This window comes from Capricornis sumatraensis, chromosome 1 (assembly GCF_032405125.1).
Source record: "Capricornis sumatraensis isolate serow.1 chromosome 1, serow.2, whole genome shotgun sequence".
NCBI lineage: Eukaryota > Metazoa > Chordata > Mammalia > Artiodactyla > Bovidae > Capricornis > Capricornis sumatraensis.
In genome coordinates this window covers 31,474,343-31,488,145 of record NC_091069.1, presented here as the reverse complement: position 1 = coordinate 31,488,145, position 13,803 = coordinate 31,474,343, and the positions used below count along the sequence as shown (strand labels likewise).

Genomic DNA, 13,803 nt, shown 5'->3' with positions numbered 1-13,803 from the left:
TTCAGTTCAGTTCAGTCACTCAGTCATGTACGACTCTGCTACCCCATGAATCGCAGCACGCCAGGCCTACCTGTCCATCACCAACTCCCAGAGTTCACTCAAACTCACATCCATCGAGTTGGTGATCCTCTCATCCTCTTTCGTCCCCTTCTCCTCCTGCCCCCAATCCCTCTCAGCATCAGAGTCTTTTCCAATAAGTCAACTCTTCTCATGAGGTGGCCAAAGTACTGGAGTTTCAGCTTTAGCATCATTCCTTCCAAGGAACACCCAGGACTGATCTCCCTTAGAATGGACTGGTTGGATCTCCTTGCAGTCCAAGGGACTCTCAAGAGTCTTTTCCAACACCACAGTTCAAAAGCATCAATTCTTTGGCACTCATCTTTCTTCACAGTCCAACTCTCACATCCATACATGACCACAGGAAAAACCATAGCCTTGACAAAAGTAATGTCTCTGCTTTTGAATATGCTATCTAGGTTGGTCATAACTTTTCTTCCAAGGAGTAAGCATCTTTTAATTTCATGGCTGGAATCACCATCTGCAGTTATTTTGGAGCCCAGAAAAAGTCTGACACTGTTTCCACTGTTTCCTCATCTATTTCTGATGAAGTGATGGGACCAGATGCCATGATCTTAGTTTTCTGAACGTTGAGCTTTAAGCCAACTCTTTCACTGTCCTGTTTCACTTTCATCAAGATGGTTTTTAGTTCCTCTTCACTTTCTGCCATAAGGGTGGTGTCATCTGCATATCTGAGGTTATTGATATTTCTCCTGGCAATCTTGATTCCAGCTTGTGCTTCTTCCAGCCCAGCATTTCTCTTGATGTACTGTGCATAGAAGTTAAATAAGCAGGATGACAATATACAGCCTTGGTGTACTCCTTTTTCTATTTGGAACCAGTCTGTGGTTCCATGTCCAGTTTTAACTCTTGCTTTCTGACCTGCATATAGGTTTCTCAAGAGGCAGGTCAGGTGGTCTGGTATTCCCATCTCTTTCAGAATTTTCCACAGTTGATTGTGATCGACACAGTCAAAGGCTTTGGCATAGTCAATAAAGCAGAAATAGATGTTTTTCTGGAACTCTCTTGCTTTTTTGATGATCCAGCAGATGTTGGCAATTTGATCTCTGGTTCCTCTGCCTTTTCTAAAACCAGGTTGAACATCTGGAACTTCACGGTTCTCGTACTGCTGAAGCCTGGCTTGGAGAATTTTGAGCATTACTTTACTAGCATGTGAGATGAGTGCAATTGTGCGGTAGTTTGAGCATTCTTTGGCATTGCCTTTCTTTGGGATTGGAATGAAAACTGACCTGTTCCAGTCCTGTGGCCACTGCTGAGTTTTCCAAATTTGCTGGCATATTGAGTGCAGCACTTTCACAGCATCATCTTTCAGGATTTGAGATAGCTCAACTGGAATTCCATCACCTCCACTAGCTTTGTTCATAGTGATGCTTCCTAAGGCCCACTTGATTTCATGTTCCAGGATGTCTGGCTCACCTTAAATGCCCCTAATTTAGAGAATTCTTTCCTGACTTGCCTATTCAGTATTCTGTAGATTTTGATCATAGCTGTTACATGTTTTTTGACGGGTGAGGAAAGGGTAGGCAGAGGTGTTTCTATGTGCATATGAGATTATTTGGTTAAATACCTCTTTCCTATACTAGTCTGAAAAGCTCCTTGAAAGTGGAGACCTGTTTTGTTCACTACGTGTAGCCATCACCTGACTCAGTTCCTGGTGCAGTTGACAATCAATGTTTATTGAGGGACAGTTTAGAGAAAATATATTGAAGGAAATATACTAGTAGACTGCCTTTTTGAGTGCTGCATGTTTGTTTTTGTAAGATTTTTCACAATGAACTATTAGATGTTCTAAGAAAAGTTGTATGTAAAATACATTTTTATACTTTTTGTCTTTGCTAGAGATGAAAAGGCAGATATTTTTTTGTGACTTGGATTCTAGTTCTAAATACTGTTACCAATTAAGTGACTTTAATGCATTTACATGACTCATAATGTCTTGGAGTTGCCAGCTCTAGGGAGCACAGTTATGTTATCTTGTTAATGAATGAGGACTTCTCTGTTAGTGTAAAGCAGAGAGACTCTTCTTTTATTACCAGTTTTAGGTATAGTTTACCTAGAGCAGAGTATGTACTTTTCTCCTAGAACTACCTATAGTTTATATCATCTTGCATTCTTAGAGTGCCTTATCATAATTGTTTCTGTCACAGTTTTTTAATAGGTCACCCTTGCTTTAGCATACATTATATTCTTTAACATAATTTTGACCAGTTTTCTCTTATGGAGAAAATTGTGTATGGTTTTCTGAAACCTCAGTGTCTATGCATGGCAACTCTGGTGCTGGATGTATGTTGAATATTCTTTATATCTTTAAAGAATTTTTATTTAAAGTAATACACTTTTCAAAATTATCAAATAAAGCCATAACTTGAGGTAATGATTTGTTAAGTAGGCTTAGTACTTTGAAGTTCTAAAAGTATAGTTCTCAGAGGATTGTCAACTTAATTGAGTAGTTTATTGTATATTTTGTTGTTGTTGTTTAGTCCCCAAGTCATGTCTGACTCTTTTGCGAGCCTATGGACTATAGCCCTCCAGGCTCCTCTGTCCATACTACTTCCCAGGCAAGAATACTAGAGTGGGTTGTCATTTCCTTCTGCAGGGGATCTTCCCAACCCAGGGACTGAACCCATCTCTCCTGCATTGGCAGGAGAATTCTTTACCACTGAGCCACCAGGGAAGCCCATATTTATTTTTCACTCATCACTTAAAATGAATTTGTTTCTTATCCACAAATGCTTTTTATAGTTTTATTTAAATGTTTGTTCTTTTACTTTTCTTCTTAGGATGCCCTTTTTTCATGTTATTTCATTTGTGTGTTTAATAAATGTATACCAACTTTTTAACAGACAAAATAATTAGGCACAGGGCTTGTACTCTGAAGGATACTGCACATGCCATTATTGCAGCTGAGCTGGATCCAGAATTTAATAAACTCTGTGAAGAAATTAAGGAAGCAAGAATAAAAAGAGGTAAGTTATAGAAGTGAACGTGCTATTGAAGACTAAGAGGTCACTGAGTGTCACTGGTTGGTGTTTATTTATAGTTGCTGGTATAATGAAAGTGTATCTTGAGGCGCAGCCTTTACTTAATTTCTGATACGGATATGTGTCATGTAAATTCTCAAAGATGTTTTAAAAATTTACTTTCTGTGACACCTTTAGTGCCAATTATAGAAATAAGCAGTACTTAGTGAAATTTCTTTTGTAGGAACACATCTTTGTTAATCCACATCTGTTCTTAAAGGATTTACATAGGTTTTCATATATGAAAAGTTTTATTTTCAACAGGTAGTATCGAATATTAATTCTTTTATTTGTTCAGTATATAATCCTGTCTTGTGGAACTCATAGTTTAGCAGGAGAGAGTAAGTGTAAAACAAATCAAGTGCAGGGTGGCATATGCACTAACTGAAGCATATTCCTCACAGAGGATAGACCTCCTGGTAGGAAGCCTGGCATTTTGATCAGAGTTTGGGGAATGAATGTACAAGTGTGGTCTGTAGTGAAGTAGAGGGAAGGAGGAGGCAGTGGCAGAGAAGAAGGAAGTATTGTAGGCAGAGCACACAGTGCATAAAATCGCAGAGACATGGAATAACGTGGCATATCTGAAGAATGCCAACTGTTTGGCGTTGCTAAAGATGTACAGACGGGTGAGAAATAGAGCTCAGAAGGTGAGCTGGGTTGAGGACATTGGAGTTGTGAACATGCTTTTCTTCTACTGCATTAGAGAGGCCTTCCCTGGCCACTTAATCTAATATAGGCTCTGGTCACCATTGCTTTTGTCATTTTGTTCTTGTTGTCTCTCTCCTCCTTATCTAGAATATAAGTGCAAGTAATTGAGTGAATCAATGTCATGGACTTGGACTTTATTCTGTAGGTCTGTGTTTTTTATTTTTTTATTTATTATTTTTTTAATTAATTTTTTATTTTTACTTTATTATACTTTACAATACTGTATTGGTTTTGCCATACATTGACATGAATCCACCACAGGTGTACATGTGTTCCCAAATATGAGCCCCCCTCCCCCCTCCCTCCCCATAACATCTCTCTGGGTCATCCCCGTGCACCAGCCCCAAGCATCCTGTATCCTGCATCGGACATAGACTGGCGATTCGTTTCTTACATGATAGTATACATGTTTCAATGCCATTCTCCCAAATCATCCCACCCTCTCCCTCTCCCTCAGAGTCCAAAAGTCTGCTCTACACATCTGTGTCTCTTTTGCTGTCTCGCATACAGGGTCATCATTCCCATCTTTCTAAATTCCATATATATGTGTTAGTATACTGTATTAGTGTTTTTCTTTCTGGCTTACTTCACTCTGTATAATCGGCTCCAGTTTCATCCATCTCATTAGAACTGATTCAAATGTATTCTTTTTAATGGCTGAGTAATACTCCATTGTGTGTATGTACCACAGCTTTCTTATCCATTCATCTGCTGATGGACATCTAGGTTGTTTCCATGTCCTGGCTATTATAAACAGTGCTAAAATGTGTGTTAATTACCCACATCAGCTTAGAACTGGGAAACTAGGTTCTCAGAGAGAAGCTTGAGAAATCTGTGCTTTAACAGTGGTTTTTATGTAGACTGAAGTTTGAGGACAATTGTCATAGTCAGTAGGAGTCATTGAAGTATTGAGGCAGTGGAATGGATTGGTAGATTGTTTTGGCAGCAGGAAATAGCAAGGTCTCACTGTGGCAGGGTGGGAGGATGAGAGCCTAGTTAGAAAGCTGTCGGAGCCAGTTTTGCAAACATTTTGGCCGTTTCTAAAAAAGTTAAGCATAATGTTTACCATATGACCCAGCGATTCTACTCCTAGGGATCTTCCCTAGAGAAATGAAAACATATGTCCATATAAAGACTTGTACATGAATGTTCATAACAGTATTATTCACAGCATCTAAAAACTAGAAACAACCCAAATGTCTTTCGACTGATGAATGGGTAAGCAAAACAGGGTGTATTGTACAACAACATACTGCTCAGCTATAAAAAGGAACAAGGTGCTACATGGATGAACTTTAGAAATGTTACGCTAAGTGAGAGAAAACAGTCACCAAAGACCACATATTGTATGATTCCATTCATATGAAATGCTCACAAAAAGCCAGTCTATTATAGAGACAAAAAGTGGATTAGTGATTGCCTGGAACAGTTTCTTAAATTGGATTGCTGTATGATTACACAGCTCTGTAAATCCACTAAAAATCACTTAATTGTACACTTGAAATGAATGATTTTTATGTTGTGTTAACTGTACCTCGGTTAAACTGTTGGAGGGTGGGGGCTGTTGGAATAGTCCAGAGTTTTAATTAGTGAAGTGGGAATGAAGGTAGGATTAACATGAGAGAGTTGTGGCTGCAGGGGTGGAAGGTATTGGGAAGGAAAGAAAGAGGCAAAATTTAGCTGCCACATTACTAATTTAATGATTTAAAGAGATGCTAATACTACCAGTAGAGAGAGGGAATATATAAGGACAGGTCTTTTTGTGGGAAAAAGAGAAACCAGTTATTTTTAATTTGATATATCTTTAGGATATGCAGTTGGTGATATCAAGTAGGCAGCTGATATAAATCAGGAGCTCAAGAGAGTTTTGGACTAAAATGTGATTTGGGAATAATTATATAATGTCAGTAGAAGCTGAAGGCATGAATGATACTTGTGGTGGAAGATGTAGATTAAAGTGAGAAGAAAAGGGATTCTAGAGATAGTCCTTAGAAACTTGGATGATAACACTAAAGATAGCATAGAAGAAAGAAATCTAGTAAAGAAAATTGAGATGGAACAGTTATTTTTATGAAGATCAATGCAGAAAAGCCAAACTTACACAGTGTGGTGTGACAGCCAGCTTATAATCAGATGGAAATGGTTTATATGAATGGAGTTTAGTAGCCTAGTATATGCTTATACTTTCTAAGATGGCAGAAATCATGACTTTTTGGCAATATATGATCTTATTGTCTTATAGTCATAAAAATGTGAAATGTATCCCTTTGCAAAATAAAGTGAGTCAACATGGGGCCCTTTGGGGATTAAGTGTAAATAAGCATGGCCTACCATTTTATTTTTATGATATGATATCTAGTTTCTTTCCCATCTTAAAACAAAAGGTACTGTTTTCATCCAAATTACAAACTGTCCAAGTATAATTAATGACTTTAAAACTCAGTATTTCAGACTTTTTTTTTAAACCTTGTTGGTTTATGTAGCTGGGAATATTTAAATAGGTATCGCTTATCTTCTGCTTGCAGGCTTATCGGTAACAGCAGAACAAATAAATCCTCATGGTACTGGAGCTCGAAAGACAGAAACTAGAGTTGAAGAGGCGTTTCGGCACAAACAAAGAAATCCAATGGATGTCTGGCACAGTTCTGCAAATAAATGTGCATGTGAGTATTTGAGATCTTATTATCCAGCAGTGGGAACAACTGTGAATGAGGCAGAAGTGTTAGGAATTGGGCACACACACCAAAGGGCTGCCAGGAGCTTGTGGGGTAAGATACTGAATCAGTATATTTCTTTAACCTTATTTGCTTTTTTTCTATCTCTGTTCGGTGCTTGCTGTTGTAATTGAACTAGATTTAAATATTTTCCGCTTTAAACTTTGGGTTTTGGAAAGAGATATGGAGCCAATAGATTTTTATCCACCCCACCTTCAACCCCTTGCTGTATATTATGCAGGGTGCTCTCATTATGGTGGGAAATGGAAACTCTGGCTTAAGAGAGTGCCTGAATTGACAGCAGGAAGTTGATTTTTCTGAGAAAAATCTTCAGCCTTCTTTTTCTGGTTTTGTTTAAGTGAGATGTATTTATTTTTCTTTTGTTTGTTTTGTTCTTTTTTGTTTGTTTTGTAAGTGAGGTGTATTTAGAAGGGGAAAATTCAGTGTTCTATGTTTTCTTCACTTTTCCTTATTCATGGTGATCTGTAAAAATTTCTAAAAGACAAATGTTAATAAACACAGCATCTTCCTAATGTAATCTTTATGTTTCACTAAAGATGGCCATCTTTGGATTGTGTGTGCTATTCTTCTGATATAAAGGTGGTAATTCTGCTCCAGCTGTCAGTAAAGATGGCCATAATAAGTTCTTCCACCAGTGGCATTGAAGTTGAATGAATGAACCAGACTCAGTTTTTTGTGTTTTTTTTTCACTCTTGTCCTCTTTGTGATAAACGGCATTCATGTGTGAGAAAATTTGAAGGAGTTAATGGTGCATTTTGTCCTAGGAAGCTGATTAAGCTATTTGTACTGGTTGTACCTTGAATCGTGACCTGGATTAACTAACATAACACTCTAATTTAAATGTTGAAATCCTTACATTCTCTGCAACTGATAAAAATATTTACCCACTAAAATACACTGAACATTGCTTCAGCAGTTTTAATTTTCTTTAAGTGTTAAAATGTTTTTTAATCTACAAATGTGAGTTTTGTTTTCTCTGACCAGTAGATGGCATATGTGACTCATCATTTGGCTATTTTACATTATTTTACATTACTTAAATCAGTATGTCTAAATCTCCCTGTGGAAGAGTTGCTTTCCTAAGGTCTTAGTTTTGGCAGTAAGCTAAGAGATGCTATAAAACTTGATTTTAAAGACTGTGCCTCTAAATGGGCTTTTCACACAAAAAGGCTTTTCCCCTGAAAAAGGTGATAGAGCAGTGACTGAAACAAAACCCTTGACTCTTGTGGCACATATATAACCAATTTCTCTTACTTGACCAAAATCTCGCTAAGCATTAGAAGTGATTATAAAAAGATGGGGAACTATCTCTAGTTTGACCTCCCCGCAAATAAGAACATTTTCTCTTATCTGGGATGAAAGCATTAGAAGCACACTTGCTTCAGAAAGGTTCCTAGCTTTTGCTTAGGGTACGGGTACATATCAAATAATTGAGCTGGCTCTTGATCGAGCAGGGTCCAGCCTCCTGGCTTTAGTGCTACATGACTTAGTGAAGCAAGGAAAAGGGAACCTCTTGTCACTTTGGTTGTTGGAGAATAAGCCAAGGACACAATGTCAGGAGTGACTGGTCAGGTAGAAAAGCCTAATAGTTCTACATTTTAGAGAAAGAGCAAGCTGAATACTTTTCTTTCACTTTTAATATGGACTGGGTTAATCTTTCATATAAGTAATAGAATGCTTATGAATGCTCATCACTTTAGCCTGTGCTTTTAAAAGTAGTCTAATATAGAAATTTCATCTCCAATTACCCTGTAACTGTAAATTATAAAAATAGAAATAGGGGGGAAAAGGAATGGAGAGATGATTGTAATGATAGTACAGTTTTGAGGGCAAAATAAATTTTGAGCCAAGTCACTAAATAAGTTGAATTTTGGAAATGATTTTAGAAACCTTTGGTAGGTTTATTCTTAGATCAGAAAGAAGAGTAACATTTATGACAATTTGTCATATATCTTACCTTGGTGTCTTTATAAGACTTAGTAAGGATTAAAGATGAAAGGGTGAAAAAAGTATGTGAACACACTATGTGCTGTTGATACATTATGATCTTTATCCATTAAAAGATCTTTATCCATTTTTTTTCCTAGAAAAGTGTACACATACGTAATAATGTTTTAGGATTCTTTTAATGGATAAAGATCACAAGTTCATATTAAGTGCTGACGTAAAGAAATGAGGATTGTTTTAAGACTGTATTCCCTTCTATTTGTCGTTCAACAGCAATTTTAAAACTGTGGATTAAACATTTTCCACTTAGTGGCCCATATTTGCATTTTCTTTTTAAAATGTCTTTGCCCAGAAAGCTTTCAACATTGACATATTAAAAATATTATTATCTTTTTTTAAACTAAGCCAGATTTGACATTATTTTTATAGCCTTGGAAAAAATGAATTACTTTTACTCTGATGGCTTTCAACTAATATTCAGAATCCAGTGGTAGACGTCAGAAGTAATAGGTCTCTAGCTTAACTAGTTAGCTTTAATAACTTTTATATTTAAATTTCTTCGTGCAAGTGTCCCACATTACAAAATAAAAGTTAAGTTTTCATTTTAGGGACAATGGGATCAACTTGCACAACCAGCTATCTTTGATGCATAATATGGGAAATAAATATTCCTATGTCCATCATGACCTGGAAGTACCAGCTATCTACTGATAAAACTCTTGATAGTTTCTAACACCAAAGAGTATAGTCCCTGCAACTTTTGTAGGTCTCTCACTTTATATAACTGACCAATATTTATTTTCAGTGTTTATTAATGTTGTTATTGTTGCCTTGATAGCAGAGGGCTTGTTTTCTGCATATTTTCCAATAACAACTTTGCAAGAAATTGATCCTGCTAGGAGAAACATTTGTGATAGAAGGCTAACAGGTGGCTAACCACATTGTCTGTCTTAACTTCAGAGGGCTTCTATTTCTTAGGAAAGGAGAGGCAGTAGAGATACCTGTAACTTTTGTCTCTTCGCATATTCAAACATATCTTAATTTCTTTTATGGTTTAAGAGCTTTTGGGGGATCTTGCTGGCAAAGCACTCATTTTCCTGGTGGAAATCCAGGGCTGTAGTCCCAAACCTTCCAGGCAGCCTGGTGATATGACCATTTCCTAAATGTATAGTGTGCTTGGCCTTTGGGTGTTAAGAATTAGGAAAAGCAATAAAGTAGGATCTAGGGCAGTCATAAAGAGTGAGTGCTTAGTCAACTCATACAGGAAATAAATTAAAAATATTTTCATTTGTCAGATCTCATCCCTCACATCATATCCATTTTGTAGGTGTGAAGATTAGTCAGCATGGGTGCCAAGAGCTAAGTAGTTTCTGTCTCTCTTTCTTTTGGATCTTATTTAATAAACATTTGTGAAACAAGCATTGTACCTACAAGTTCTACATATCTTTTTCCCTCTTTGTAATATAGTTCGAGTTCGGAGAAAATCACGGCGGCGATCACAGTGGGGTAAAGGAATTATTAAGAAAAGGAAAGTCAATAATTTAAAAAAAGATGAGGAGGACACCAAATTTACTGACTATGAGAATCATATGGAGGACAGGAAATTGCTCGAAAATGGAGAGTTTGAGGTAAGCACTGACTGCCATGAAGAAAATGGAGAAGAGACTGGAGACTTATCTATGACCAATGATGAGTCATCCTGTGACATCATGGACATGGACCAGGGGCAGAGGCTTAACAGCGGAGCAAGCACAAAAGAGAACTTTGCTTCTACCGAAGAGGAAAGTTCAAATGAGTCTCTACTCATCAACAGCAGCAGTTCTCTAAATCCAGAACAGACATCTCGGAAAGAGCCTTTCCTTAAAGAAGGCTGTCTAAATGGTGAGGCCTCCACAGACAGTTTTGAAGGAATACCAGTTCTGGAGTGTCAGAATGGCAAAGCTGAAGTAGTTTCTTGCTGTGGCAGTGGAGATAAATGTAGTTCTGAGCAAAAAACTCTCCTGGAAGATCAGTCAAAAGGAAAACCAGAAACTTCAAATGAAAATCATGGAGATGATCCTGAGAAACTAGAGGCACTGGAATGTAGCACTAACGAGAAGTTAGAGCCTGGCCCTGATGCGGAGGTTAAAGATGCAGAACTGGACAAAGAAGGTAGAGCTAATGTTCTAAAATTTTTCCTGAGGTTTTAAACAGCAGAGTTAATTACATGCATATTTTATCTGGTCCCCAGTAGCAATAGTTGATGAATAATTATACCCCTTTGAGAATTTATTGCAGTTTTCACCCCTTTTCCTAGAAAAGTGTACACACACATAATAAATTTTGGTGTATGTTTTAGAGGGTTTATTGTCCAGAAGGCATTGCTTTCCTGGCTGCTTCCTCTTTGTGCTCCTGTCTGATTATTGTCCCTTTCCTAATGGATTTATGGCTAAAAGCTGAATAAATCCACACTTGTTAAGAGGATGGGATTTCTGACAGAAGGATTATTGGGATGGGGTGAGAGGTAGGTGAGAAGACTTGGATGCTATGGCAGTATGGCAGAGTCATATAAACCCACATTATATTTCCACTGTTGTTTATTATAATCATGTGACTCTGAGTTAGTTGTTTGTATTCTCTGGCCCTGCATCTTTCCATCTTCTGAATTAAACTTCAGGGTGGTGTCACTGCAGGGATTAAATAAGTCTTGTATGTTAATTGCCTTCTCCTGGTACCTGGCACATCCTAAGGTATATTTATGCCAGGCAGTCACTGTCAGTTGAATCTGAGGGGTGTTAATCTAGAGACACTGTTGCTTTATAAACCAGTAGTGGAAGAAAGCAGCAGAATCCTCACTGTCAAAGTGACTTGATTCTTGCTGAGTCAGAGCTCTCTGCCCACTCCTGACTTCCCTTGGATATGTGATTCCTGAAGAAGCAGTGGAGGGGGAGTTGAGGGTTTCTGGCCCTGCTTTGCTATTTATCATGATTCTTTAGCCTGTGGTGGGGTGGGGTGTATTAAGAGACAGACCTACTCTGTTCAGTGTGCATTTCCTTCCTAAGCAGGTAGCTAGTCTTGCCCTCAATTATCTCGAAATTGTATTGTGCTGAATTGTGTGGAGTATATGGTGTTAGCCTGGGATTTGGGCTCTGTGAGAAAAGTTTTTTAATGCCAGTTTATTTGAGCTATCCAGAAGAATTAGAGTAGGATGGTATTGTTCAAAGTCTTAGAATTCTTTTAATGGATAAAGAGAAAGGTACAGATTTATGCTGCCTCTTGAAAAATTTTAATATTTAATAGTAGAAAGCAGTTTTAGAAGCATTATTTATCTGGGCTATCATATAGACAGAACTTAAAAAATGTGTTGAAGCTAGAATTAAGTAATGAATGGGACAATGTGGGGAAAAGGGAGAGACCCCTGTTATGAGGCAGAATGGGTGAGTGGGTGGGGGAGTCTTTGTAATGCTACTTCACTATGAGATTTTAGTAAGCTTACAGAAAAGGTTTAAATGAATATTATGTTCAGCTAACAGCTTTAAAAGTATTTGCTGTGTAAAAGCCTCACCTGAAGTTTTCATTTGTAACTGTCCAGGGCAATGTAACCGAGTGCAGTGGTTCCTAACTCGGGTTCTTGGACCCCCTAGACGCCCATGGGTGTAATAATGAGGATTTGTATGGTCTTAACAAAACTCCTAGCATATGTTAATTGAACTGGTTTTTCATATGTTAATTGAACTAGGTTTTCAGTCTAAAGGCTGTCTTTAATATAAAATTTCTCTGATACATCAGGGTATATGTTTTTGAAGGCAACATCTTGGTTCTTTTATTATTTATATAGCAGGCATTGATGAGAAAGAATTGTTTAAAGACTTGGGAATAAGAGGATTAATGCAGGAGGGAGGAGAAAGAGTCTCCTTAGTTTCCCAGAACATGGGCCACGTCCTGTATAAGAAATGGTCCAAGTTTGTCCTTGTGGCCCCCTACCCCTGCCTGTCTCTTCTTCAGAGTACTCCTACTCAGAGTGCATAGGGCTTGATGGTCTGCCTACCCTCCCTACCCCTCAGAGTGCCTGGTGCAGTCAAATTCTACTTAGCTGCCTTCAAATTTCTGTTTTTTTCAGTATGGTTGGTCTTAGGAGAATGTTGGGAGGAAAGTAATTAAATTATATTAATTTACTCGAAGGTAGTAGGAAAAGACACTAGACCTTTTGCATTTTTAATGGGCTTATATTTTTATGAGAAAATATTGTGTAACACAGGCAGTATAACTGAGAAAAATAAGAAATTTCAGGCAACGTTGAGGAAAATGTTTTGCTTTGGGAGGCAGATATGAAGCGGGTTGGACTTACTTTGTGTTAGCATCTGCTTTTCTATGTTGCTTCCTTTTCTTCTAGTTCTGAAAGCTCCACATTTTAAAATGATTATCATACAGAGAGTGAAGATAGTTTATAAGTTACTTCTTAGAGGTGAAGATCGCTTTTATCTCCCTTTCAGTGGATACATTTGTTAGATGATATTCTGGTATGACTTGGCTTTCATAGTTGTGGTTTACTCCTCTTTAACTTGGGTTTCTTAGTCTTACCTCAAAAAACCATTTATTACTTGAAGAATAATATCCTTTTTCCAAAAAGGATTTGTGGTGGGTAAAAGAATTTATAATAGTTTAAGCCTGATTTTTATTAACTTTTATTTGCTGCAGTGCATTTTTTTGTTTCAATTGTAGGTGCTTCTAAAGTAAAGAAATATCGTAAGTTAATTTTAGAACAGGCAAAAACAACAAGCCTGGAACTGGTTCCAGAAGAGCCATCTGAGCCTGTACCGCCTCTTATAGTTGATCATGAAAGATTGAAGGTAAACTTAGCTCTTCCTGGGAAGTTTTAAATGAATGGAAATAAGTTTTAGTAATTTTTTCCTTAAACCTTGGAATATGAGTACTCTAGGGCTTCTCATGAAAAAGAGTTGTTTGTGATTTGAGGGGTTTAGAAGTATGAGAATGTTCTTGGTAATAAACTAAGCCCTGAAATCTTCAAAACTAAGGGGTCAGGTTTATACCATAGAATGTGGTATCTGTTGCCTAGTATTTGAGTAGTACTGTTTCAGTCTGAACAATGAAATCAAACTTCTTTTTATTCTTTTAATTTTTCTCAGAAATTGCTTGATTTGTTGGTAGATAAAAGCAACAATCTGGCAGTTGATCAACTTGAGAGATTATATTCTCTTCTTAGTCAGTGCATCTACCGTCACCGTAAAGATTATGACAAATCACAACTTGTAGAGGTAAGTGTCTAGTTCATCTGGAGAATAAATAAATATGTGCTGTTACTTGTCACAAAGTAA

The 13,803-nt window shown here is 37.4% G+C and overlaps 1 protein-coding gene across 1 annotated transcript in view; it reads left to right on the top strand.

The window, feature by feature from the left end:
- Positions 1-13,803, top strand: part of ATAD2B (ATPase family AAA domain containing 2B) — a 125,107-nt gene that overhangs the window by 108,268 nt on the left and 3,036 nt on the right. The window contains exons 23-27 of the mRNA XM_068974418.1: positions 2,922-3,044; positions 6,332-6,469; positions 9,956-10,639; positions 13,190-13,317; positions 13,615-13,743. Coding sequence (XP_068830519.1) covers positions 2,922-3,044; positions 6,332-6,469; positions 9,956-10,639; positions 13,190-13,317; positions 13,615-13,743 — 1,202 coding nt within the window. The remainder of the gene's footprint in view (positions 1-2,921; positions 3,045-6,331; positions 6,470-9,955; positions 10,640-13,189; positions 13,318-13,614; positions 13,744-13,803) is intronic.